The 27,507-nt window shown below is 51.8% G+C and overlaps 1 protein-coding gene and 2 long non-coding RNA genes across 7 annotated transcripts in view; 1 reads left to right on the top strand and 2 right to left on the bottom strand.

The window, feature by feature from the left end:
- Nucleotides 1–21,098, top strand: part of Vwa5b1 (von Willebrand factor A domain containing 5B1) — a 40,907-nt gene extending 19,809 nt beyond the window's left edge. For 2 of the 4 annotated variants that reach the window (XM_048816191.1, XM_048816194.1), the window contains 10 exons: nt 752–917; nt 2,152–2,342; nt 5,976–6,168; nt 6,566–6,880; nt 8,856–8,993; nt 11,078–11,200; nt 12,839–12,913; nt 13,516–13,585; nt 14,268–14,385; nt 15,882–21,098. In XM_048816191.1, coding sequence (XP_048672148.1) covers nt 752–917; nt 2,152–2,342; nt 5,976–6,168; nt 6,566–6,880; nt 8,856–8,993; nt 11,078–11,200; nt 12,839–12,913; nt 13,516–13,585; nt 14,268–14,385; nt 15,882–16,388 — 1,896 coding nt within the window. In that variant the 3' untranslated portion in view covers nt 16,389–21,098. The remainder of the gene's footprint in view (nt 1–751; nt 918–2,151; nt 2,343–5,975; nt 6,169–6,565; nt 6,881–8,855; nt 8,994–11,077; nt 11,201–12,838; nt 12,914–13,515; nt 13,586–14,267; nt 14,386–15,881) is intronic. The other 2 variants (XM_048816193.1, XM_048816192.1) reach the window with 2 other exon arrangements.
- LOC125620488 lies at nt 914–6,061 on the bottom strand. Of its 2 annotated transcripts, XR_007352216.1 has the most exons (4): nt 2,641–6,061; nt 1,943–2,371; nt 1,722–1,827; nt 914–1,148 (listed from the first exon to the last, which is right to left on the bottom strand). It is a non-coding gene; the product is annotated as an uncharacterized LOC125620488 (long non-coding RNA). The 2 variants fall into 2 exon arrangements; XR_007352215.1 differs by having other exon boundaries at nt 1,943–6,061.
- A 4,286-nt stretch (nt 21,099–25,384) lies between the features above and the next one.
- Nucleotides 25,385–27,507, bottom strand: part of LOC125610403 — a 7,011-nt gene continuing 4,888 nt past the window's right edge. Inside the window, exons 2-3 of the long non-coding RNA XR_007340426.1 lie at nt 26,580–27,335; nt 25,385–26,120 (exon numbers count right to left, since the gene is read on the bottom strand). This is a non-coding gene — a long non-coding RNA (uncharacterized LOC125610403). The remainder of the gene's footprint in view (nt 26,121–26,579; nt 27,336–27,507) is intronic.

The raw sequence follows: 27,507 nt of genomic DNA, 5'->3' as shown, positions 1-27,507 counted from the left end.
ATAAAGAGTACCCTCACCTGTCGGTGTCAACATGACCTGCCACAAACTTCATGGAAAGCAACCTAGAAATAACTAATGAAATTAAAAATAGATAAACCTCTCAACCCATGAATCCCACTCCTGGAACTCTAACTCAGAGAAATGAAAGAGATTTAATGGATTTGTGACCACCTATTTTTATGGTGGCAAAAATAAACATTCACAAAGTGAATGATTAACAATAAAGATGGTGGAATGTGGTACCATCGAATATTAAAGAGAATGTTTGATATGCAGGATTTCCAAAATGTTTTAAGTGCAAAGGTCAAGATACTGATAAATAAGTGATATGGTCCAGTTTTCATGAAACACCAAAATGACCCTCAAAGCCAATATGTTTTACAACACACACACACAAACACACACACACACACACATTTATACCATGAAGAATGAAATTAAGGAACATTTGTTCATTTCGGTTATCTATTAGGAGATAGGAATGACATTTAGAATTACATTTTTAAAGTTTTTAATGAACAAAGTCAATAATTTAAAACATCAGCAACATAAATGATATGAAAAGATAGTCCCATTCTCCAGCTCTTGAGCAGAAGTTTGCCTCAATTCCTTAAGCAAAAAAGTTTTCCTATTCCAGTGGCTCCTCAGAGGTGAAACCCCACCCTCACTCCCACCCATACCCCTTGCCACCCAGTGGAAGTTCTTCCTGACATCTAGCCTCGCTTGGCCCTTTTTCCTCTTCTCCCTCCAGGACAAGAAGCGAAGGTACAGCATGCTGCACTCCCAGGAATCCAGCAGCTCTGTCTTCTACCAGTCTCAGGAGGAGGGACTTGGCCCAGACAGCGGAGACAGTGCCAAGAGTGTAGGGAAAACCAGAGAGACCAGGCCCTTCAGTGGTGACTCCACCTCTAGTCGCGGTATGCTCCCTTTTTCATAATGATGGCCACCTCAGTGTTTCGGTCAGCTTTTTAGCCACTGATCCCCAAAGACTTGACAGGAATAATTTTAGAAGGAAAAGTTTATTTGGGGCCTCAGAGTTTCAGAGGTCTCAGTCCATAGATGGCTGACTCTTCTGCTCTGGGTCCAAGGGGAAGCAGGACATCAGGGTGGAAGGATGTGGCAGAGGACAGGAGCTCAGGACCTGACCACTGGGAAGCAGAAAGACTGTTCCTCACCAGGGGCAAAATACATACCCCAAAGGCATGCCCCAGTGACCCACCTCCTCCAGCGCATGCGACCTGCCTATGGTTATCCACTCAGTTAATCTCTCTCAGGAGATGAATGCACTGATTAAGGCTCTCATAACCTAACGATTTCACCTCTAAACTTTACTTTCTTTTTGGGTCCAAGTTTTCTTGGGACACCTCATATAACACTTATAACTTACTAGCTGCAAAGCACTTTATAAAAACCATCTCAATGAATAATTAGCAGCCTGCAGAGGGAGGTACCATTATACCTATTTCACTGATGCAGACACTGAGATTTGGGGAATTAAAGCAATGTGGCTAAGTTCTCAGAGCGTGAAGGAGGTAGACAGAGCACAGATTGAGTCTAGACTTATCTCTTAAGTCCCTTTTCAGCTTTTGTTTCCATTCAAAGGTCATTTACCGATTACTCAATAAGGTTAGGCGGTAAGCACAAGATGAAGGCACAGGGGACACAAACATGGTACCGTCCTCCAGGACTACCTCTCCATCTGTGAGAGAGATACCACTGACCTTTGCTCTGATGGAAGCAGAGCAACAGGGGCCACAACTCTGGGCATCCAAGGAGAGAAGAGAACATTCCCTCGAGTATAAAAAAGACTGCACGTGGGGACTGGTTCTTAGAAGTGAATAAAGAGAGAAGGTTCCAGAAACTTCCTGGATAAAGATGTGGAGGTGTGATACTTAAAAAGGGATACAGGTTGGCTTCTCATACAGTTTGGAGCGCACTGTACCTTCAAAACGAGACAGAAGCCAGCGTCATTGGGAGGACAGATGAAGGCTAGATGAGGCAAGGCTTTGGATGCCAGGGAGGCACCTGCAGGTACAGCAATAGAGAACTTAGGAACTTGGAATGTTTCCTAATAGGAAAGGGGTATCCAAGCCCCTCTCTTTCCCCTCTGTCCTCCACCCTGACAGCTCCCTTCTCGCTGCCCCTGCCCAGGTATGGACCCCTCCCAGAGACGGAGAGCATACAGCACCAACCAGATCTCCAACCACAAGACCTGCCCAAGGACCACCACAGCCAGCGACCCCACAATGTCAGCCAGGAGACATCCACTGCGAAAAGCCAAGCTGCAGGATCTCACCAATCAGACCAGTCCCGATGCCCAGAAGTGGCCGGTTGATTTGCAGGTACTCCAGCATGGCAGGTTGGTGAGGAACTAGGGGGGGACCATGAGTGGGGAGAGCTGAGCCACAAGGAGAGGGCCTGTCTATCTCATAGGTAGATGATGGATGGATGGATGGATGGATGGATAGAACACAGAGTCCAGATCTATCTGAATTTACATCATTAAGTTTCCATTTAAAAGATAATTACCAATTACCTACAAGGACTAGGTAGCCACCAGCTTAGGGAGTGAGCCATTTCCTCCTATTTTTCAACTGTCCTACCCCCTAATGACACCGTCTAATAATGATGCTCACTTACCAATGAGATCACCTGCTCTCTGCACACAGCACTTCCCGGTTGGCAAGGCACATTTATCTGCATCTATTCTGTCATTAGATTTTATAGCACATCTGGGAGAGGAGGCAGTTTGGGGTCCAATCACTCCCACTCAGTGCACACACAGAAATTGAGGCTAGAGAGGTAAAGCAACTTACCCAGAGTGATGCAACCTGTCAGGGAACTGTAACCCAGGACCCTCTGTCTTCAAAGCTCCACTTTCCCCCCTGCTGCTCTTCCAATCCCAGCAGCTGGAAATTCACCCAGGACAGAGGGGATTTCAAGTCAGGGCTGGGTAGAAAGGTCACCTGGTGTTTCATGAAATCAGGTTTCTCACCTCAGCACCATGGCCGTGATAATTCTTTGCTGGGGAAGAGGGACAATCCTGGGCATGATAGAAGGTTTAGTAGCACCCTTGGCCTCTGCCCACTGGAAACCAACAACATCCCCAGTCATGACAACCACAAATGTCCTCAGACATTGCCACATGTCCCCTGGAGCTACATCAGTTGAGAACCACTGTGTTAAACCAAAGTGTGGTTTAACCCATTTCCTTGAGAATGGACTTCATGTCAACGTGCATGAGCTTGTGGTACCATACAACCAGGCATGAACTCTCCCCCGTGTCCCTTCCCCATCCCAGATGCCACCTCAACCCTCCTTGCCTCCATAGATACCTACTGCCACCCTGTCTCCCTGGGAGCTCTCCTCAGTGCTTAGCCAGGGACCACCCCATGCAACCAGAAGGCACTGGCCTAGGAGTCAGGCAGACACTTCCTCACCTGCATCACTTAGCCTCTCTGAGCCCCAACTACCTCATCAGTGAGAGGGAGAGAGTAGCTATGTGGGCGATGGAGTCACCACCAACAACAGATATTTTGGGGGAGCCAACTCCAAGTGGAGGACTCTTCCAGCCATTGGCTGGTGGAGGATAGAGTGCTGACCAGCCCCCAGCACGCAGTGGGCATCCGATGGCAGCTTTACTTGGCGAGAGCTGGGGCAGGTTGACTTCCCTTGACTTCTCTTCACTTGCTCCCAAGCTCTCTTGTGGCCCACCTTTGCTCATCTCTTCCCCTTCCCACCTCTACCCACCCCTGACTTCTCTCCCAATCTGATTCTCCCCAACTGACTTGCACACATGTGCATTCTCTCTCTCTCTCTCTCTCTCTCTCTCTCTCTCTCTCTCTCTCACACACACACACACACACACACACACACACTCCCTGCAGCCTCTGGCCTGTGAAGAACTGGATCTTAGATTCATCTGTTGCCGTGGAAACTATAGTAACTTGGGTTTCCCTCTAACCCAGTGTGGATGACGGTGAGGGCAGGGGTCTGACCCAGCATGGATCATGGTGAAGGCAAAGGAAGGAGGAGGAATCCCAAATCTCTGAAGGGGATGGGGTTAAGGATCCCTTGAGATCCAACAGTCATGGCCAGGTACCAGCTTCCATGGAGGCCATTCTAAAAGTGACCAATCTCCTCCTCCCACAGTCTAGTGCTATACCTAGAACCTCTGGTCCAGAAGCAGGAATGTCACCCCCATTTAATGGGGAGGCACATTCCCCCTCCCAATAAATATTTAATAAGAAAAAGCCCCATGGTTAATGGTTGACCCAAAAAAATTCTGTTACACATAGTAAGTGCCTTTGTTTTCCTCATCTGTTCCACTACCAGGGGATGTATGAGGTCCCAGAATTTTGAAATTCATTTTAAATTCATTTAATATTCTTCAGTTATGAAAATAAGACACACTCATCACTTGCAATAAAAATTCTCAGATAGTTCATTCAGGAATAAAGTACAAATAAATGTCCCCATTCCCTAGTCTAGACCACTTGATTTTGAGTGTCTCACACATGCACAACACACACATATATTTTTAACAATTACACATACAAACTCCTCTCCAACTTACATTTTAAACATCTTTTCATTCACTTTTTATATACAGTAAAATTACTCTTTCTAGAGAACAGTTCTGTGAGATTTAGCAAAAGACTTTTATGGTCACCACAATTAAAATACAGAACTGTCACAACTTAATATTTTAAAATTAGTTTTATCTTGGACATCTTTCCACATTGGTACGAAGAAATCTCTTTTTGCTCAGTGTTGTGAGGTTCCCTTGTACAGATGTAACATACCCTATTCACCCTCCCCTGCCGACGGATCAGTAGCTTCCAGATTTTTACTTTTACAAATTATGCTGCAACAAATATACAGTGCTTGCACATAGATACTTATGCCTTTGTGGATTTCTAGAGGACTGAATTCCTAAAAGTGGAATTGCTGGATCTCAGGGATTTGTTCATTTTAGTTGTTGCTAAATAATTGCTTAATTGTTCTCCCACCGTGTGTACCAATTTGCACTCAAACCTACAGCCCAGGAGAGACTCTGGGTCTCTCCTGTATTTGTCAATCTGCTAGACTGTTTTAATTTCCATTGCTCTACTTTTTCAGGAGGCTAAGCTTCTTTATGGGTTTATTGGATCGTTTTGCTATAAACTGCTTATGAACACCCTTAACCCATGATTCTATTAAGCTTGTCTTTTTTCCTCCAGTGATTTATAAGAGCATTTTCTTAAAAATGATCTTTGTCATGCATCTTGTAAATGTTATTTCCCAGTTTACCACTTTCCTTTTGATGTGTGTACCAGCACAAGAATAGATAGATTAAATCATCAAAATGGAACAGAAAGCTCATAAATAAGTCCAAATGGGCATCTGTGTTGGGAGAGAGGTGGGGAACTGATAAACTGTAGGGACTCAATAGATAAACTATTCAGTAAACAGTGAGGTTTATACCATTTGGAAAATCAAGAAAAATCTGGTTTCTGTCTCTAAAGTAAAACAAATTTCATGTGATTCAAAGATTTAAACATACAAACAAAAATAAAAATTCTAGAATATTGTTGCGTGGGAAAGACCTTTTAAGCATGACATATGGGAAGACATAAGGAAAAGGGTTGACAAATTTTAACCACACACATAAAAAATGTTAAACTTTATGCCCCCCCCCCAAAAAAAATAGATTTAGAATTATTCATGGTATGTGATTTTTCATGGTTGTTTTGGTTTGGGGTTATGTTTGTTTGTTTTAGTTTTTGGCTTAGAATTTATCCATCATTTGGTTGATATTTCTCATGAGTAATAGTTACTGGGTCCTGGATAAGGCAGTACCTCAGGGGAGTTGCAGTGCCCAGGGAAAGAACCATCATTGGGGCAGGAGGGTCCTCCACCACTGGTTCGGGTTCCTCCTCCTCCTCCTCCTCCTCCTCCTCCTCCTCTTCCTCTTCCTCTTCTTGTGCCCATAGTCCTTCCCGAACAATGGCCAGGAACTCAGCCAGGGCCCCAAACTTCATGGCCCAGGGGCCCGCAGGCCCTCTCTGCTGCCCCAAGGCTGCCAGCCCTTCCTGCTCTTGGGCCAGGAGCCCCAGGCCTGGGGACTCACGGATCCTGGGTCTAGCCTGAAGCCTGTTCGGGACAGTCGCAGCCCAGGGGACTTGGGTAAGTGTAGGAAGGTCCAGAACCTGGCTAGGGACAAGGAGGAATCCTTGGCTGTGATTCCCCAGAGGGCCAATGCCTATCTGTCCCCTGAGGGTTTGTTGTGGCCCACACTGCCCTGAGGACCTCACCGATCCCACCTTCTCCATTCAACCTTACCTTTGTGCAGTCTGATCCATCCTCTGCCCAAGTGCCCCTATCGGGCCCCCTCAGGTCCTGGCTTCCTGGGAAGTGGATCTGTCCCTTTCTGGGAGACAAGCTCATTCCACCTAGTTGTCCTAGAAAAGAAGTTGTCTGCCCCCTGGGAAGGGAGACTGGGTTCTACTTGCATAGGGATGACTTGCACCATGGGGAAGGATATATCCTCTGGGGGGTGACCATCTTGTCCCTGGGCCCAGAGAACCATCCCATCACCCCTCCGCCTTCGAGACAGAGCTATCCTCGGACTGGGAGCCCACAGCCGAGTCAGAGGAGCTGGGCAGCTCCAGCAGGCCCACCACCCCAGGCCTGATGCTGGGCAAGGCTCTGGTCAAAGGCCTGCAAGAGAGCCAACGCTTGCAGTGGGAAGTGATCTTCGAGCTGGGGCCCCCCGGCCCGGAGCGGGGCAGCGCGCGCGACGCCGACCTGTGGAGCGAGACCTTCCACCACCTGGCAGCCCGCGCCATCATCCGCGACTTCGAGCAGCTGGCTGAGCGCGAGCGCGAGATCGAGCAAGGTGAGCCCACGCCCTTGCATCCTAGCCCCGCCCAGTGCTCCGCCCACTCCAAGACCCCGCCTCCTGTAGCCCCGCCCAGCGCCCGCCCACTTCCCTCCACGATCCACCCTCCCTCAGCGGGCCTCCAGGCCCCACCCCTTCCTTATCTCCCCGCCCTCCCACGGCTCCACCCACCCTCCTCCCGCCTCCGGCCCTGCCCCTCCGCATTTCTCTCCAAGCCTGGTTTCAGCCCTGCTCTGAGCTCTTAGCTCCCTCAGTCTCCCCACCGCCTCCCTCTGCCTGTGCTCCATCTCTGCCTCCCACCGCTGCCTCCAGGTGCCTCCCCTCACCACCCACCCGGGGCTCCACCCGCTCCTGGATCAGCCAGCGTCCGCCTACCTCCAGGTCTCCCTGCCACCATCCCTGGGCTCCTCCCAGCCCCATGGGTTGATCCATCCTCTTCAGCCTCCTTCCCATCTCCTAGGCCCCCAGTACCCTATCACGGCAGTGCTTCTCCCCTGCAGTGTCCCCTGTAGAGCTCCGGAGACAGAAAAACGTGAGAAACATTGGAATAGCCTGTGCTCTCCTCTGGGACAGTCCTTTCCCACAGGGCCCTAGACCTGTTTCCACACACTTACTGAGAATCAGCCAGGGCCGGAGCGGGGTTTGGACCCTGTAGACTCAGCTACTCAGCAAAGGGAGCAAAAGAGATTCCACCCTTCCCCACCAAGGAGGGCTTGACACAGGCTAGCAGAGAGGTGGACATTAATCAAACAGTTACACAATAAGTGATTATTTTGTAAACAATAGAGTTTTGTACAAATAAAAAGTTATGCAACTTCCAAGCTATCACTCCAACAAAGACATTTATCCAACTAAACATCTTTAAAAGTATCCTAACAATGTACAAATGCATTCACAACAGAATCTACTGATTAAAACACTCCAACAAAGAACCTACAACAGAATTTCCAGATGCCTACAATAGTTTGTAGATTTGTTTGGTTTACAACTGTAAACCAAAATATTGCCTTGTTTTAAGAAATGTCATTAATACAAATGTATGATTTATAATATCTCCATTATGGCAAGAAAGAAAAATACATTCATAAAATAAAATGTCTTTCAGGTATTTATGATGCCAAGTATTTAAATGATTATTCTTACTATGACATAAAATAATACTCATTTAGTAATAAAAGATAGGAACAAATACGTACTTGAGTGCATTTTTCCTAAGTGCTATTAAGAAGAAACCCAGGGATGAAGCCACTGTACAATAGAAATGGACTGAGGGGAGTTCATTTAGTCCAGAAATTGGGGCATTTTTCTTCCAAGTAGTATCTTTAGGATCTTGATGGAGCACATTTGGAGAACAAAAGGAGATTATAGAGTTGTATGATTTCTTTGACTGAAGTTTATGTTTTATTTACATAATGTTGTTTATACTTTATTTATATTTGAATAACGCCTGTTAGTTTTTGCTTCTGTGGGCACTTCTTACAGTTTACCAAGCACATTTCACACAGCCAGAATCTCAGGTTCCATTACTAATCTGCTGGGTGACCCAGCATTCTCACCCTCCCTCTCTGATTTTCAATCTTCTTGGCAGTTTAATGGGTCAGGTAGGTGGCTCCCACCCACCCCTATGAAGTCATGTGGCAAGGTTTCCATTCGACATCTGCAAAATTAAAATATAAAAACAGACAATATCGTTTATTTAAGAATTAACACTGAACTTATTTAAGGGAATTAGCTCTCTTCTCAGCTAATGGGTTTACTTTTTACATGAAAACATCCTTTATTTTGTGAAATGAAATGATGGTCGTTTTCTTAACATCTTTGATGAGCAAGTGGGCGACCCCTTGATTTTCAAGGCCTATTTCATCCTAAAGACGGGGACCACCGTGGAGGAGCCCTCTTTTTAGCTTGCAGAGCTTCTCTGTCCTGCAGGACTTCCCAAGACCAAGCAGTGACTCCGGTTCCTCCCCTGCAGGGTCCCATCGTCGCTACCAAGTGAACGCTGTGCACACCAGCAGGGCCTGCAATGTCATCAGCAAATACACAGCCTTCGTGCCCGTGGACGTGAGCAAGAGCCGGTACCTGCCCCTGGGAGTGGAGTATCCCAATTCCGGTAAGGTGGCTGGCGGCTGGGCACTGCTGAGGCCACCCAGCCCCAGGGACTGGAGGAGGGGTTGAGGCACAAAGGAGCACCGACCTGCAGGGAGACGCAGGGCGGGGCCTAGAAGCAGGAAGCACCCAGCACCCATGGTCCACCCTCCACGGGGCAGGGGACACATCAGTCTCCATCCTACTCACTTTTCCCACCAAATGAAAATTACTTTACTGGGTTCCCCCCCCAAAAAAAAAGGCCAGGGGCAATGCTATGTTGTTCTTGTAGAAAATTCCCAAGTATAGAAAGATAAAATAACTTTCTCTTGACGGGTATCTACACGTAGAGAAATCAAAAGACAGATAATGTTACAATGATGGGAACATTTTGATATGTGCTGTCGTTTACCAAAGCTGGGTATGTAAAAATCTATCGACGAAGGGGAATCTAGGTGCTCATTTAATAGTCGTAGCATATTCTACAGCAGAAGAATGTGATTTGATGATCAGCTATCATCCAAATAGCCAATTAGTGGGTGGGGCTGTGGCTCAGTGGTAGAGCACTTGCCTAGCACATGTGAGGCACTGGGTTTGATCCTCAGCACCACATTAAATAAATAAAGTTATTACATCCATCTAAAATTTAAAAATATATATTTTAAAATAACAGCTAATCAGAAAGCATCCCAAAGTGCTTTGTATATATTCTAAATCATTTAACTCTCTAAAAAATAATTCCGCAGGGTAATTGTATTACGAGCATTTTATAGATGGGACACAGGGGCAGGGGGTGGTTAAGGAACTTGCCTGAGGTCACACAGAGTGACAAGCAAAGCCAGGCTTTGAATCCAGTGCCCTGGCTCCAGAGTCTCTTCTCACTGCCTTTTAAGATTTGTCACATTTTGAGCCTATTTAGACCTGTGGTTGACTTCTCATTTGGTGACTGGAAATTCTGCTGCAAAGAACATCTTGGTGCACCTGTCTGAGAAGTAGGCCTTCCGTGGCAAGGGCGCGCCCATCTAAAATCCCGGTGCACGTTCCACACTGCCCCTCGCCCTCCAAGTTCCTTCCCACCCCTCCTCTCCAGCACTGAGTACTGCTTACCTTTCTAAACTCTGCCCACCTAGTACAGGAGAAAAGACTCTCTCTGGGGCATTCCTTTAATTTTTTTATGAGATACTTTACGTATCTCTGAACTCTGTGCTGCTTCTTTACTGGATTTCATTTTCCTGTTCTTTGCAGTTCCTTTTTTTTTTTTTTAACACAGAACTGCAAAAAAAAAAAAAAAAAGTGTTTGAAACAAAATGGGCCCTTTCTCCCCCCTCCTGTCCCTGTCCCCTTTTCTCATCTGTGGTACCTAAATGATCAGTCACCCATCCCTCCATCACTGCTGATTGCTGCCATCTCAGGCGTGGGCCAGCAGCCGTGGATGGCAGGCTGTGGCCACTGCATGTCCCTTCATGTTGCTAGGACGCCTCTCCCTCCCGCCCATCTCCCGCTGTCTGCTAACATGCGAGGTGCACCCCGAAGGTCGAGGACCTGGCCCGCATCTTAACCCAAGTCCCAGAGCTCCCTAGGCCTGGACCAGCACCTCCCCACGTGTGTGTGTTCTGAAAAATTCAAACTCTAGTTTCTCGTCCTGCGAATATCCATTTGACCCAAAAATGGGAAGTCCCAGGTCAGGAAGTATATTTAGTGACCAAGAACATTCTCTGCGGCAGAACCTCTGAGAGCCCTTAGTATGCTCATGGACTCTGCGGTGGGAGGAGGAGAATGGTGTGGTCTGGAGAAAACCAGCCCTTTAACTTCCTGGAAACCTTGCTGTTTCACCCACATCATCTCAGCAGTGGTATCCACCTGGCCACGCAGAGATGGTTATTCCCATTCTCCAGGTAGGGAATCTAAGGGTCAGAGTGGACCACATCCCATCTGGCTAGGAAGGGCTGAGGTTCCAACCCAGGTCATTTTATTGCTCCAGAGCTTATGGTTTGGCCTTGTACTCTGCTCTCCTGCTTTGGGATCATTGTGAGTGGAAGCCAGAGTTGTTTCTGCAGCCTTTGGGAAGGAGACAGGACAGGCTGATCCTTCTCCTTGTGCTCCATGAAGGTGCCCCGTTGCGGATGATCAGCCTTTCCCGACAGTGGAGAGGCGCTCCTACTGGCCTCGGACAGTCCCAGATCACACTCAAAGAAGACTCGGCCGCCGGAGACTGCAAATTTCAGACCCTAAGTAAGAGCCACGTGGGGTATGTTCAGAAGCCCAGGACCCTGAAGTTCCTGCACCCCCACGTCTGAGGCCCCAGAGGCTTCTCTGAGTCTGTGCTCTGGACTCCTTAAGCAGGGCCAGCACCAGGCCAGGCCTTCCAGGGCTGTCTGAGGCCTAAGATGGGCAGAGGGCCTTCACATGGGTCAAGCACGGCGCCATTGACATGGCTCTGTCTTTGGGGAGGCAGCTGCAGGGTGCCCAGGAGCAACAGGGCCTCCCTGCACGTCTCCCCTTCCCACGTGCACTAACCCCAGGGGCTGGTCCACCCTCCAGGCTCCGAGGCTGCCCCCAGGCTCTAAATGCCAGGAAACCTAATAGACAGATAGGCAGCCTGAGCCAGCCCTAACCCTCTCCGTGGCACCCTCACATGCACAGTGAGGAGGCCCTGCCTTCCGCCATGCATGAGGAGGACATCAGAGGTCCCCTGTGGCCACCAGCTCAGTCGTCCACACTGTGAGAATGTTTTATCCACACTGTATGAGGTGGCAGAAACCCAAAGCTGCTCTTCCAAATTAAAGCATTCTGCCCAGTGCTTGGCCCCTGTGGCTTCCAAACCCCAGGGGCACCTGCTCCACCCTAGAGCCAGGCTGAACCTCCAGGGAATTTCCCATCTACCCCTTCCTTCTCCACAGTTCATCTCTTGGTGGCCAGAGGCTTTGACCAAAATCACAAATCCCTTTCTTTCCATTGTCCCTCTATTTATACCCTTCAAACTCTGAACTCTTATCTACCCCACCTCCCCTCTCTCCCTAAGGAAGGTGATGGCTAACATTGAGAGTTTTCTATGCACTGGACACTGTTACTATCCAGGTCTCCTCATAACCATATTGAGAAGGATCATTTTCATTTGTTTGCTTCCCAATTAAGATATGAGGAAACTGAGGTTCAGAGAGGTTAGGTGACTCACTTGAGATCACACAGCTGATATGTGAAGGAACCAAGATTTGAACCCAATGTTTGGCCCAGAGGCCATGAGGTTGAGCATCATCCTATTTGCCTCCTGGTCCCCTCAGTGAGTCAGCCATTAGTCTCTAGTTCACTCTTGTGCTGGTTTCTCAGGGTCACCCACAAAACTCTACCTGGGTCCTTATAGTGTGAACAGTCTCATTTGGGGAGAGAGAAGCTTTGCTGCACATATTTGTCCATGTAGCTTTTCTGTCACCGGGACACTCCCTTAGAGTGGACGGTCCAGTTCATTAACCCTTGCAATGGCAATTATAAGACTGATCACCTTAACTGTGTGTTTTTGAAAATAGTCTGTGCAGTTGTTACCCCCATTTTACAGGTGAGGAACTGGGACTCAGAGCCCCTCAGGAAGTCCGTGCCATGTTCTGGCGCCTCCTCAGGGAGGCACAGCCCTGGGAGGAGATGCCCACCTCTGCCCCCAGCCGCTAAGCCCCCGTCCCTGTTGGGTGGGCAGCTGAGCACTTAGCCAGGCACTAGCATGAGCTGCGTGCCATCTCCTTCAATCCTCACGATGACACTGTGACTTGGGTTAGCTCCAATTGCAACCAAACTTATAAAGAAAGTGACTGGGCCAAGTGACTAGTCCATGGGGGAGTCAGGATTTTCACCCAGGCTCACTGGCTTCCTGCATTGTAGCCAAGGAGGAAAACCCCTCTGCGTCCCTTGGCGAGATCCTGTGTCCCAGTCGGGATAAGCACGCTGCTTCGGAAGGTGAGTGAGCAGCCGGGACTGGCTCTCCTAATTAAGACGGTGACCGTGGTGGGTCCTGGGATCAGAAGGAGACCTCAGCACCGACACAGTGCTGGGGACTTTAGTGATTCTTCAAAAACCCTTGTAAGAGCAGAAGAGGATTATCCCCAGTTTAAAGATGGGGAAACTGAGGCTTGAACAGGTGAAGCCCAAGGTTACACAGCAAGTTGGTGACAGAGCTAGGCCTGGAGTCAGGCCTCCCAATTCTAGCTGAGGGGCCACTGTACCACCCCACTCTGCCCAGTACGCTCCAGCAGTATGCAGGGGCAGAGTGTCAACCCACTGTTCCCCATTTGGTATGTTGATGTGAAGCTTTCCCAGCTCCCAGAATAGGCCAGGGTCCACCCCTCAAGGACGTTTGGAGGTCAGTTTCTTATATATTCCAGGCTTCTCTTCACCAGCTGGCTCAGAAGCACCTGCCTAGTGGTTAGCTCAGATCTCTCGAGGCACAGGGATAGAGGCAAGTCCCTTCCCCTCTCTGGGCCTCTATTTCCCCAGCTGAGCAGTGAGCAGTTGGACAGGTCACCTACCGGGCCTCAGTCTGTCATTCTGTGGCTCCCCAGGTCCCCTGCACAACCTGTCCACCACTGCTCTTTCCTCCTTGAAGGCCTCAGAAACTGTCTTTGGGTCCAGGTAAGTGGAATTTCTACCGGGGAAATGGTGGGGGCTCTACTGCACCCTCTTTTCCTGGGGTTGGCCCTGGCTGCAAAGAACAAAGGCAGGTCCAGCCCGACACTGAGATAGTGGGGTCGCTGTCTTCCAGGGCTCATGCTGCCTCAACACCCCCGACTCAGCCACTGTTACCGCGTCTCTCACATTTCCCATGGTCTCTCCGAGTGCCCGTGTCCCTGGGAGGGCTGGCCTGGGATTCTTCTGGTCAGTGGGCTGGTCATGGATACAGCATCAAAAGAGGGTCACACGCCGGGCGTGTGGCACATGCCTGTAATCCCAGTGGCTCAGGAGGCCGAGGCAGGAGGATCATGGGTTCAAAGCCAGCCTCAGCAACAGTGAGGCACTAAGCAACTCAGACCTTGTCTCGAAATAAAATACAAAATAGGGGGATGTGGCTCAGTGGTTGAGTGCCCCTGAGTTCAATCCCTGGTACCCCCCCAAAAACAAAAAGAGGGTCATATAAGAACTTGAACCTGTTCTTGTCGTGCTGCCGCTAACTCGCTGAGGCCTCCGTTTCCCCAGCCGTCAAGTGAGGGAGGCTGGAGGAGGCCATCTGTCGGATCCTTCTGCCTCTGGCTTTCACAGGCTTCTGGGGGGCCCTGGGGGCTGGGATGGCCGGGGACACTTGCCTTTACCCACACAGGCTGACTCTCAACAATTCCAGGCTGCTGAGCCGAGCAGCCAAGGGCTTCCTGAGAAAGCCACTGGTCAAGACTCCAGAGGCCAGCCTGGGGAGCCAGAGTTTTGACTACTTGCCACTGGTGAGTACCCCCACCCTGCCTCAGAGCCCCTCCAGCCCCGCCTGTGAGTCTCTACCATCCTTCCCCTACCCAGAGGGAAGGAGACCTTGTCTTAGAGTTCAGATCCCGAGTTCTGGAGCCTACTAGAGAGCCGCATCCAAGCAGCCAGCAGGACAGAGGGAGTTAGCATGAGTCCCCCCATCCAGGTGGTGGGGTGGTCTGGGGTGTCACTAGAGGCCAGTGCTGGCATCACGAAAACTTCTATGCAATCTGCTATCTTCACCCTAAAATTTCACAGGAATTTTGCATTCTACTTACCATCTATGTGTGTCTGTTTTTCAGTACATAAAAATAAGTCTTGAAATGACTCACAAGTGAGTAAAATTAACACCCCAGGGACACGCACCATGTTTAGCACATGGCTCTGCAGATGCCCCACATGCTGCAGTGGGTGAGGAGCCCAGGTCTGCGGTGGGCTATCTGGGCCTCTAGGACTTGGGGAATCACAGGGTGTTCAAAGGAGGAGCACAGTTTACACCTTGCTGCCCGGCACTTGTCTCTGTACACCCAAGGGCACAGTGTCATTTTGAATCCCTCAAAATGCATTCATGCACTCAGCAGTGAGCCAGGCTACTGTGAGGCCCTGGAGAGACAGCCATGAACTAGATAAATGCAACTAGGTAAACTAGTTTCCTGGGACTGCATGGCTGAGAGTCCTGTGGGACCCAGACGAGAAGCCAGGCATTTTGGTGGTGGGAAATACAGGGGGTAACAACCCAGGCCTGAGAGGGGGGCAGTGCCAAGATCAAGCATGACTTCCCAGAAAAGGTCATGGCTAAGCCAAGCCCAAAGAATGAGGAGCTGCAGCCTACGTACGGCCTGGAGAGGAGAGAGCGAGCTTGGCGGCTAGGGAAGGGAGAGGAGTGGGGGATGAAAGCCCAGGGCCAACAGGGGCAGGTCGCACGGGGCTTTGTGAATCATCTCCTGAACTTACTTTAATAGAAAATTGAAAACATGGAACTGAGTATTCAAAAATGCGCTCTCTATGCCTTCTGAAGATTCCCCTGGGTGCAGGGCAGATGGATTGAGGAGGGAAGGGGAAAGGAGAGAGGGGCGCATCAGGAAGCAGAGGGTGCACGGCAGAGCCATTCAGAAGGTAGACTCCTCTTGGGATTGGAAACTGATCGGTGTGCAGGGTCGGAGAGGGAGGAGGAGGCCAGAGTCCCCTGGATGTCCTGGACAGTCAAAGTGGCCAAGCTGGGCCGGCCCACCCACCCAGATCAGGAGGCAGGTTTAGCAGGAAGACATTGAATTGGCCTTAGAAAGAGATCAGTCTGTGGCCCCTGTGGGAACTGGTGTGGGGATGCTCAGTGGGCCTGAGTTTCCCAAATATCCCCCGGGGCCACAGGGTGAGGAGGCAGGACAGGAGCAGGGAGCTAGGAGGAGCGGGACTTTTGCGTGGCCGGGGGCTCCATGGGCTGACAAGTTTGAGGCCCACTGAGGGCTTCCCCACACAGGTGTCTCTGCAGCTGGCCTGCGGAGCCTTCCTGCTCAACCAAGCCTTCTGCGAGGCTATCAACATCCCCATGGAGAAGCTCAAGTGGACCTCGCCCTTCAACTGCCACCGAATGTCCCTCACTGCCCGCCAGCCCGAATCTAAGACTCTGAGTCCCCAGCTGTGCAACAGCCCCTCGCCTCGACACCTGTCCTGCGACAGTGTCTCCCTGGAGCCTCTGGCAGACAGCAGGCTGAGCTTGGAGTCCAAGGTGCTGCTAGAGCACGCGGGGAAGCTGTGGGCCACTGTGGTGGGGCTGGCCTGGCTGGAGCACAGCTCGGCCTCCTACTTCATTGAGTGGGAGTTGGTGGCGGCCAAGGCCAATTCCTGGCTGGAGCAGCAGGAAGTACCTGAGGGCCGCACTCGGGGCACACTCAAGGCCGCAGCCCGCCAGCTGTTCGTACTCCTGCGGCACTGGGATGAGAACCTGGAGTTCAATATGCTTTGCTATAACCCAAATTATGTGTAGTGGGGGGAGGGGGCGGGGTGCAGGGGGGCGTGGGCCGTTTCCGCCCAGTGGGGAACTTTTTGAACCTGTAGCCAATATACTACTTGCTAGAAAGAGCCCTGGACTGGCAGTCAGGAGGCCTGAGTTCAATCCCCAACTTTGCCACCACCTACCTTTGTAAGTACAGGCCAGTCCCTGCCCGCTGCCTGGGCCTCAGTTTCCTCATCTATAAAATAAGAGGGTGAGATGAGGCATCTGGATTAGATCTTTAAAAATGGTTCAATGCTACTTGCTGCCCAGACATTCAGGCAGTGCTGGGGGGGATAGCAAGAGGCAATGCAATTAAACCTGAGTTTTTTTCTGGAGGAAGACCGTGTGGGCACAGAGCAGAAACAGCAGTGCCCCCCTCAAATAAAAGGGGAGATGAGAGAAGCCAGCAACATATAACCAGACCTACCATCTGCATCTAGGCACGGAGAGGCCTCCTCTGTCTATGCTGTGGGATAGGCTCTTGTCTCCATGGTGACAGTCTAGGACCCCACTTCCAAGCCAACTGGAGAAACAGCTCTCCCAAGACTGCAAAAGAGTTGCTTGAGGGCCTTTTCTTTGGGTGAAGCTCCCTCTGTACATTTCAATACTGGTTTGCTGATCATTTGTGACTTCCTGTCTAAGAAGAGGTGTTGGGCGGCACCAAGGGAGGTTATCTGTGAGCCAAAATATTAGACTGAAGCTTCAATTTGTGCAGAAATAGTTCAAGAAGGACAGATGTGCTGACAGCGATCAGTGAAGAAGCTAAGGCAGCACCTGAAATAATTTACACACTTGCAGGAGTTGGAGAAAGTGAAGTCCATCCCCTGTGCTGAGCAGCTAGAGAGGCATCTCCAAGTGCACTACAACCCGGGATAGTGGGTCCCTCTCTAACCACTGTGGAGGAGGGGGGCCTACTTTGCAAACCCATTCTTAGTTGTAGTGCATTTGGGCATGGCAGCTTGGGCTAGGAGGCATGATTTATTTGGTGAAATAATAGGACCTTGAAGGCTCCCCCACCCCAGGCCCACCATGGGATAGCCATGGATTGGTGTTCCCCAGCCTCAAAGTCCCTCATGACTGGTGTCAATCACAGCCACTCCCACAGACTCCCCAGAAGGTGGGTCTCAACCTCACCAAGGAGCCCCCATTATCATGACCCCAGGCTGAATTCATCCATCCTATAACCCACATATTTCCAAGCTTTAGTCTCTCATCAAATTCCTCACCCAGGGTGGCTCCCAGGGGCCTGGCGTGAAGCCCTATAGACATCCCTCTGCGGAGAGACCTTAAAGTCACCCATGGGGAGCCTTGTGGCTCTGGCACAAGTCCCAGCCTCATGACGAGTCAAGGGGTGGCCAGTGTGTAACCGAGGTTGGTGGGGGGAATCTCAGCAGAGTGCCCCTGGTGTGAAGGGGGAACAGGCAGGCCCACAGGACATGGTGCCCCACTACAGCCAGCCCTTCTCTGTGTGCCCCGCCCTGCCATGCTGCAGCATCCCCCAAGAGGGACCCTCTCCGCCCTTGCAGCCACAGAGGAGGATAAAGGCTCTAGGTTGTCTTGCTCGAGGCCCTGAGGAGTGAGGCAAGCTGGGTCACCTCTCTGCAGTCCCCCTTCCCTGCTTCCTTGGCTGCCCTAGCTTCTGGGCAAGGCGAGAGGGTGGCATCCACATCGAGGCTTAGCATGAATGTGAAAATTGTCTGTCTGCAAGTGGGAACACCCAGACTCAGGTCTCAGCTTTGATTCTAGTTTGGGCAGTGGTTTCCCTGGAGCTGGGGGATCTTCCTCCTCCTCTGACATTCCAGATTTTCTGACTCCAAGATGCTTCCACCTAGTGAACATGGATTGGCTATACTCTCTATGTGGCCTTGAACTAGTGGTATGTGCACCCTGGGCCTCTTTCCTCCTCTAACATGACCAGGTTGGAAACCCCTGCCGTGAGACTGAGTTGGGTCTGCAGGCCTTGGTGTGGACAATGACCAGGGCTGGGAGCAGGCCAGCCACTGCCCAGTATGGAACTAATACCATGAGATGCTTGGAAGGAATAACTCAGAAACCCAGCAAGGCAGTGGGCACACCACCCTCCTCCCCAGTGAGCCCCTTAGACCCTGCCCCTGCAGCGACCACCAGAGCGCTTCTGCAACACAGCAAAGTGCTGATCTCTGCAACCCTTGCCCCCACCACCCCCGCCGCTGCCCAGCACCACATGCGCAGAGGAGCAAATCCCTTGGTTTAAAGCAACCCAAGGGCTGCAGGGGACATCTGGACAGGAGTTTCTGAAAGGTCTACAGTGTTGTTGAGATTTCTCACAGCCTCAGGAAACCGCTCCAGCGTTGTCAAGCAGAGGATCAAGAGACCAGCTTTAAGGAAAAGACGAGAACGTAGGGGATGTGCGCCTGCAGGGAGGCTCAGGAGGCTGCAAAGGTCCCCTAGCTGAAAACACTGCCCTTGTGATCTGGGTTATTGGATTAATCTGGTTTGGTTCATTAAATTAGCCCCTGCTTCTTAGGTCACACCAAGGGATGAAATGCCCAATGTCTGCGTCCAGCTCAGCCCCCACCCACGCTGCCTTCAGTGGGACTGAGCCAAGAACTGGGGCACTTAAGGGTTAGTCCCACTCCCACGATCAGGGTGCTGTGTGACTTTTGGCAAATTGCTTGCTTCCTCTGTGGCCATATGTCACCTGTAACGACCCCACGGCAAAGGGATGAGTGAGATGTGAATAAGAGAGGCCATTCTGTGGGCAAGTGGAAACACTTCTTTAGGTTGGATGTGAAGTTCATGTGCACCATTTCCAATGAGGTGACCCAGCATGCAGGTCTCCCAGAGTACTCAGCTGGTCTAGAACCCCCCAGGGTCCTTTGGCATTGACATTCAAAAGCCTTTGTGGAGTGCTTGCTGTTTGCCAGGCATAGAGAGTACTGTGGGCATTCCAGATGCTGTCACCATCCCTTTAGAGCTGCACAAGAAGCATTTGAAGAGACTCCTCCATGGAGCATGGTCCCCCCACCCTGGTGTTCCAGGCGGGTTGTCTAGACGGACCATGCTCCCAGCCCCGAGGTCCCCCCATGTGTGGGTACAGCCTTAGACTAGCACTGCCCAAGCACCTGGCACTGACAGCCAGCCCACCGAGTCTCAGACACTCCCTGATGGCCATGGCATTGGGTGACCAAGTAGAACTCCCGCTGCAGGCCCTCTTGTCCAGGTTGGGCAGGTCCCCGAAGCAGAGCCCTGAACCTGAGGCCCCTCAGCTGAGGAGACCAATTCCAGATCCCGGGAACTCTGGCCCCATGCCTAGGAAGGCTGATGCCACTGTACAGAAGCCGCTCGGTTTCCAGCCTTCGCCTGTTTCCCAGCTAGTGCCCCCGTGAGAGCAAAATGGACGGTGTCCACTGTCCCGCTTGACCCGCTTTGGAACTTACTCTGGCTGATGAATGGAGAAGCTGGAGTCATCACAGGCTCCTGGGGGTTTCCACCTGCTCTTCAGTTATATGAAAAAGGGTTCCTCCCCTCGCTCTCCTAGGGCAGTAAAGGTTTCTGGAAGTTTCCTCTAACTCCTGCTTGCACCCTGCTGATCCCTACCCTTATCTGGGAGCCAAGCTTCCTCCTGTTTTCCTGTCTCTCCTTCGTCAGGGTCTCCCAAGGAAAAGGAGTAAAGAAAGGGGCCTTCCCCCATCTGGGTGCCTCCTCCTCCCTGGTGATTGGCGGCCCCGTCACCCACCTGGCTGGAACTGCATGACACCCCAGCATTCGCCATTTAGGGCTCCCACTGCTGCCTGTCATGACTGGCACATTGTGACATCTCCAGGTGACCCCAGACCCAAAGACATTCCATATCCTTAGTACCCTGGGGAGGGAAAGGGAAGGGATTGGCACCCCGGGAACAGGGCATGTGTTCGTGGCTGTGACTCTTGGAAGAGGGCTTTTCCCCCCAGAAGGGACTAGAGAAGTCGACCAAAAAAAGAGGATGCATTGCTCAGCTGTGAACAGCACCCTCCGCCACGCCAGAGTAAAAATAACCAGGGCAGGGTTATGGCATTCTGCAGCTGGGGTAGTCTGAGCTGCAGAGATCAGTCCCCCCCCCCACCCCATCTGGGGCTCAGCAGCAGCACCTGGCCAGGCTTCCAGCCTCCTGCTACAGAGCACCCTGACTCGTGTGTCCGGCCCTGCCCCAACCCATTGCCTGTCGCTCAACAGCACCTCCTTCCTGGGGTACCTGACGGTGGGACTTCCCGCTCAGGTCTTCTTGGCTCGGGGCCAGCTGTCTTGAGCTTACAGCTGCTTCCAAGCCAAAGCGCCTCGCCTCAATGCGCTGACCGTGGCGACACGTCATATGGTTTCACTCTTTGCCCAGGTCCGTGGCATGGCTGGTGCTTGTCCCTGGCAGAGCCTCAAGTGCCTCTAATATGCTGCCCACCCCTTCGCCTGCTCACCTGTAATGACCCCACAGTGCCTGTAACACGTCGTCCTTCTTGGGATCTGCATCACCTTCTCGCCCAGTAGCCAATTACATTATAGATGTTGCAAAGGTCCTGGGATCGGCCCTGGGCATCAGTCCTGGGCCCTGGGCATCCACCACACTTAGAAAATCCTGCCCTGAGGTTATGCGTGCGTCTGTTCTCAAAGGAATGCCTTCTTGTACCTGGTGGCTACTGTTCTCCTGTAGGCCTTGAGCACATAAAAACCATCCATATGGCAAAATTATACTTGTGTCTTCTCTTTTGTTCTCAAAGCCCATAATCCTTGGCTTCCAAACAGTTCAGGGGTCTGCTTGCCTCGCTTAGTGAATCATCTCTCTCTTGTTTGGGTTCCTCCTAAGGTGACCAATGGTCCCAGTTTGCCCAGGACTGAGGGAGGGTGCCAGGAAAGTTTTAAGCCTGGAACAGTCCTGGACAAACCAGGACAAGTTGGTCATGGTGGTTTTCCCAGAAGCAGAGCCTGAGACAAGGATTCAGTGCAAACAGTCTACTTGGAGATCTCAGGAAATGCCCTTAGGGAAGGAAACACTGACCCAAGGAAAGTTAGTAAGCTGGTTAGTGCTGTGGGCGGGGACCCTCCTCCAATAGGAGCTCTAAGAGTCCAGGTAGAAGCACATCTCAAGGCTCACAGAGGAGTGGGGCATGTGCGCACCAACCCCACTCAGTCACTGGCCGTGAGCCACTCAGGGGCATCGATTCCTTGGTGCTTCTGGCCTGCCACTGGTGCACAAGGTGAGCAGGTCCCTGCAGCCTGAGTGAGCTGCCAGGTGAATGAATCCAATAGATCAGAAACATTTCTGTGATATGCTAAGAGCCCCTAACAGGGCTGATGAAAAATGCCAACGGGCTGAGATTTAAAGGGTCAGTAGAACCCTGCTCCCCGCCATGGCCTGGTGGAGATCAGCAGGGCAACGGGCTCATCCTAAGATAGACGAGCCTTTTCACCGTTCCCATTGGTGCTCCAGGCTACAGGGAGACTTGAAGGGCCCCTGGCACCTACCTGACTTGTGAGCCAGACACCGCCTCTGACTCTGGGAGAAAATGTGCTTCTTTGCTCTCATCCCCCATTGTGCCTCCTGTAAAAGCCAGGTGTGTGTGTGTGTGTGTGTGTGTGTCTGGAATAGCAGTAAGGGGCTCCTCACCCCTCACCCTGGGAAACACATGCCAAGGAAAGCAGGGGTTGAGGCCTCCTGGGTTCACTCCAGGAAGTCTGAGGGGGAGAATGAAGAGAGCCCGGTGGCTGGGTTTCTGGGTCTCCTAGGTCCTCTCTCCTGTGGCAGCCGTTTGCCCCCAAGGCACTGTTGACCCTCCTAGGAAACCTGAGCTCCCCTGGGCTCAGTTCATCTTTATTCTGGTCTGATCAGGGGAGAAAATACCGAGTTGATCCCCAGCCCCGCTCTGCCAGCTCTCTTGTTCTGCATTGAGACACAGTTGCTCTCATTACCTCGGAATACCACCTGGAATTTCCCAGTCATGAATCCCTCCCGGAAGCATCCAGAGCACCCACACCCAAAGTTCATCTGCCCCAGATCCAGGGCCTTAGAGGAAGAAGGGGCACACCTCCTCCATGATACACCGAAACACAGGGGGGGGGGGGCATCTAGGGTGACACCTGCTGGGAAGGGTCCTTCCCTAGCCTGGGGGAGGTGATACCTAGGACCGTGACCTAATCCCCAATCAGATGGCTGCAGGACTAGTTCAGCCATCCTAAACTGAACAATTCTCAGGGTCCCAGATCCTCCAGATGGCAGATAGGACCCTCCCAGGCACTGACCCAATCTCTGCCTACCCTGCATTGGGGGCTTCAGATTCTGGGGCTTCCCCAGGGCAGGAAAGCAGGAGCTATTTGCTTGGATTAGGCTGGCACTCAAGGGCACAGTGCCTCTCCAGCAGAGGGCGCTGTGGGTGTGCTCTGCCTTCCGCACCCAGGGTCCCTCACAGCAGAAGTGGGGAACCAGGAGCACAAGAAGGAGAGGCTTTGGAAGCTATTCCTGTCCCCTGCCAACAGCCTTTTTTCTTTGCTAAAAACGGGTGCTTCATGATGGCCAGAAGCCCACTGAAAGGCTGTCACATATTCGGCGTGTGTCCAGACAACCAGGCTGGCTCACCTGTCTAGAAAAGTGAAGGTGACCATTTGGTCATTCCCTGCTTGGCTCCTCCCTGCTCCTCCTCCTCTCTGCCATTTGGCACACACCCCAAAACCTCATGCAAAACCCACTTCTTTCAGGAAGTCTTCCCAGACCTCCACGACGTGGCAACTTCTTGTGGCATATTTTACTAATGCGTGCATCTGTGGTCTGTCTCCCCATCACACCGGGCGGGTGCTCTTAATTGCACTTGCAGGTCCCACCCCCACCAGATTGGAGGTTCTCCAAAGTCAGAGATCTTACCTCCTCCCTCAGACAGGGGTTTTCTCAAATAGGGCTCTGCCTCCTCCATCTGCACCCTTGAGGGCAGCCCTTCTAGAGCACTGTGCATGATTGGTTTGGGGACAGCCCCTTTTCCCACCCTCCCACAAGGGTATCTGATATGACCCCAGATACTGTGAGCTTTGCATACCAGGTGAGAGAGAGGTGAGGTTTGGTCAGGCAGAGGTCACCAGCCACCCCGGACAGGAAGAGAAAGGGTGCAGGGGAGACCTGTAAGGGAATGAAGCCCTCCAACTCCCCTCCCCACACCACCCTTTGCTTGGCAGGTCTCCTTCCATTTGCACTGTCGTCACCCTGTCCTCGTCACTGCTCTCTTGTACTGTTTAACCCCTGCCCTGTCCTCCCTGCCTCCAAGTGGGCCTCTGCACCTCCAGGGGAACCCTCTAAAGTACCTCCAGGGGCTCCTCACTGCCTGCCTGCCTCCCAAACTTGGCTTGACATGTAAGATTTTTTTCACCATTTTGCCCAAACTAGATTTTCAGGTTCCTTCTTTCTCTTCCTCCATGTCACGCCAATATCCATTCCTTCGAGAGCTCTGAGCAGAGTTACTTCTAAACCCCAGGCTTTGTTCTAGACTCTGGGATGCAACAAAGAACAAATCAAAGTCTCTGCCTGTATTCATCTGCTAGGGTTCCTATAACAAAGGACCAGAGGCTTATAAACAGTAGGCATTTATTGTCTCACAGTTCCAGAGGCCCGAAGTTCAAGATCAAGGTGTTGCCAGGTTCCTTCTGAAGGCTGTGAGAGAGGCATCTGTGCCAGGCCTCTCTCCCAGCCTCTGGTAGCTCCTTGGCCTGTGGCAGCAGGTCTCTGGTCTTTATGTGGCCTCCTCCCCATGTTCAGGCCTGACTCCAAATCTCCCCTTTTTTATAAGGACATCAGTCCTATTTAGTTAGGGCTACCCTGATGGCCTTATTTTAGCTTCACTACCTCTTTAAACAACCCATCTCCAAATAAGGTCACATTCAGAGGACCTGAAGGCTAGAATTGCAACGTATTTGCTCGGGGGGAACAAGATTTGCCCCATTACACTGCCCTCGTGGGGCTGATGTTCTAGTAGAGAGAGAAACACCAACTTAGGGCCAACATCAGGCCAAGATGACAGGCAGAAAAACTGAAGCAGTGATAGGGGGAGGGAGTGAGGGTGGACAGGGTGCTGTTAATCCAGGGCTAGGAGAGAGCACCTCCTGACAAGGTGACACAGGAGCACAGACTACATTTCAGTGTCCCCTAGACAAGCAGTTCAAGTCTCTGCGTCATTCTTTCCCTAGGGGGGGCATTCCCCAAGGGCAAACTCCTGTGTCCTTCCAAGTACAGTTATAGCCCACCTCTTTCAGGAAGCTCCCCTGACCTGCCCCTCCAGAGCAGATTGGTCCTGTCCAGACTCTGCTCCCGTGGCCCCTTTGTACTCTCGATAATGGCTACCGGGAGGCCATTCAGTGCTATTTCAGGGCTGTGTGGCTGTGCATCTCCTCCATCAGATTATGAGAGGCCAGAGAGCAGAGACGGAGCCTCCCTCATCTCTAGGCCATCTGCAGTGCCTGGAACACCTTCAATGCTCAGGAAATGTATGCCCGAGCACCCGGTTAGAGGCTGACCCAGCCATTCTATCTTTAGTAAAAATAACCAAAAGTTACCATTGGAGGAGTCCTAAATGTCAGACCGGATTCTAAGGCCTTTCCATTGATTCCTCTCATTTCCTCCTCACAACTCTTCAAGTATCATTTGGGTGGGACAGATGGGGGAACCTGAAGTTCAAAGACATCAAGCAATCTGCCCAAGGTCACCAGCTAGAAACTGGTGGGGGAGGACTCAAACCCAGGTCCCGTTACTTCAAGGCATCCTCCATTCATTCACTCTGTCTGTGACTCACTCCACACCTACTGTGTGCTGGGTACTCCCAGGAGAGGCTAATGGGGCCAAGGAGGGAAGGGAAGGGGAGCTTCAAGGACTGAGCTTTTCATTTTTTGCCTGAGTTAAAGAAAGAACTCTTCCCTGCTCAGCTGCTGGGCCTGCAGGCTCGCTCTCCCCTTGCCCAAGTCCCCCCTCCCCACCCCATCCCAAGAAGACAAATATAGCCCTACTCTTCCTGTCCCTCCCCAGGAAGGCAGCTGGAGACTAGGATGCTTAGGACACACGAGGAGAATCAGTGACAAATCTTCCTGTCTTTCGGCTGCTCACTGGGGCCCAGTACTGCTCCCACTGCTGCCCCAAGCAGAGGGAGCAGCAGATGGGCCCTGGCCTAGAGGACCCACGAACCAGCTGTGGGCAGTCCCTAGATGTCAGAGCTGGAAAGGATGCTTAGAAACCTCCAAATGCCCCACCCCACCTCCACCTTACAGCTGGAGATGCTGAGGCCCAGGGAGGAATGGGGCCTGGACCAAGGTCACTCAGGTCCCCCCAAAAAATGCCTTCATGGGGTCTAAAGGTGAGTCTTCAGAAGAGCCACCATGAAATGTGAGTGCATGCAGGTAAAGGTGAGGGCCACACAGGACATTTCAGAAGGGTCATCACACAAGGTAGCCACTTGGGCTGGGGGAGTAGGAAGGAGTGAGCTGGAGAGAGGCTGGCACAGATGGGAGAAAAGCACACACATGCCCACCCCCAGATCCCCCAAACTGCAATAAGATGAAGAGACGCCATTCATGCCTCCCTGCCATCATTCAGTGAAGGCCCAAATTATTTCAGGTGCTCCGATTGTTTGCCGGTAGGCAAGACCCTTCCCCTCCGTGGGTCTCATTTGTTACAAGATGGCGGAGAACTGGACGACTCCCAAGGGTTCCCTCCAACTCTCAGACTGTGAGCTCAGCATTGTGGTCCTAAATCCAGCACATTCAGAGATGAAGGGGTGGCAAGGATTTCCCCCAACTCCCTCTGAGGCTGTCACCTCCCCCAGAGTCAGGAATCTTCTCTTGGGCCAAAGGCGCCAGTTTCCAGGAGCTAGGATCTAGCATGGGGGCATCTGGTCCTAGGACGGAGCAATGAGCTCTGCGAACCCAGGAACATACAGAGCCGACAGCCATCCACAGGCCACAACTCCAACCAGGCAGATCCCTGGATTCAGTTCTAGTAAGCTCTGTGGCTTCCAGGAAAATGTCCCTCCAGGCAAAGGGACCCAACAAAATTACAACCACCATCAGAGGTTGAGCCCCAGACAGTGGAAAATGCAGGAACTGCCAGACCAGCCACCAGCCAGCATCTGCCCCCGCCCCCATGCTGGGCACCTCCCTTCACCTCTCAGTATCCTGGTTTCCCACCCGGAAAACCACCACACCTACCTCACCAGGGTTGTCGTGTGCTTGGCCCAGCTGACGCATGGTGGTCCCAGGAGACCCTTGCCCAGAGGCCTTCAGATCAGTCATTACTAAGTGAGGGACAGGGCAGAGTTCTCTGGGTTTCATTTTGCTGTAACTCCCAGCCTAGAGAGGGGTAACACTGACAAGGCCTTAGAGTTGGCAGACACTTGTACCCACAATACAGTAATAAATTTAAATGAATAAGTGTCCCAGATTAGCCCTGCCTTCTAACCAAGACTGCTGCCTGAAAGCGGACTGTGAAGATGCAGGGAGGCTGGGTGGTCCCCAGCATGGAGAGGGGATGAGGGCCTCTGCTAGGCAGTGGCACAAGCCAGCCTGGCAAGGCCCCTCTCCCTTCCTCCTGCGTCTCTGCGGCCTCCATATCCTGTTGTTGCCTGGCTGTATTTGCTGGTTCTTTCAGTATTTTTCCAACCCCTTCCCCCTCCATCGACTAGTCCCCACCCCAGCAAAGCGGTATTTCTCTTTAACCCAAAAGCCTGCCAATTAAACTCTCCCTCCAGCTTCAGCTGCGGCTGCTGAGGCTGGGAGAACCAGGTGAGCCGAGGCTGCCGCCTATGAGGGTGGGGCGGGGAGAGGCTCAACAGCATTCAGTAGCCTGCGCCAGACCCGAGCGCAGGGGACCCAAACCTCCTTGCAAGATCCCACTTAAGTTGGGGCTGTAGCTCAGTAGTAGAGCGCTTGCCTTGCACGCGTGAGGCCAAGGGTTCCATTCCAGCTCTGCAGAGAGAGACAGACAGACAGACAAGAAAGACGGAAAAACATCAGACATACACCCAGGTTCCCTGGGGGCTGGCAAACTGCCCCCCCCCCCACCAAACACACACACCTGCTCTAGCTCTGCCACCCCGCCCCGCACTCCTCGGGTCCCCAGTGCGCTCCCTGCACCCTC

This window comes from Marmota marmota, unplaced genomic scaffold (assembly GCF_001458135.2).
Source record: "Marmota marmota marmota unplaced genomic scaffold, marMar, whole genome shotgun sequence".
Taxonomy (NCBI): domain Eukaryota; kingdom Metazoa; phylum Chordata; class Mammalia; order Rodentia; family Sciuridae; genus Marmota; species Marmota marmota.
The sequence above is the reverse complement of the archived record's forward strand: the minus strand, read 5'-3'. Positions and strand labels throughout refer to the sequence as shown.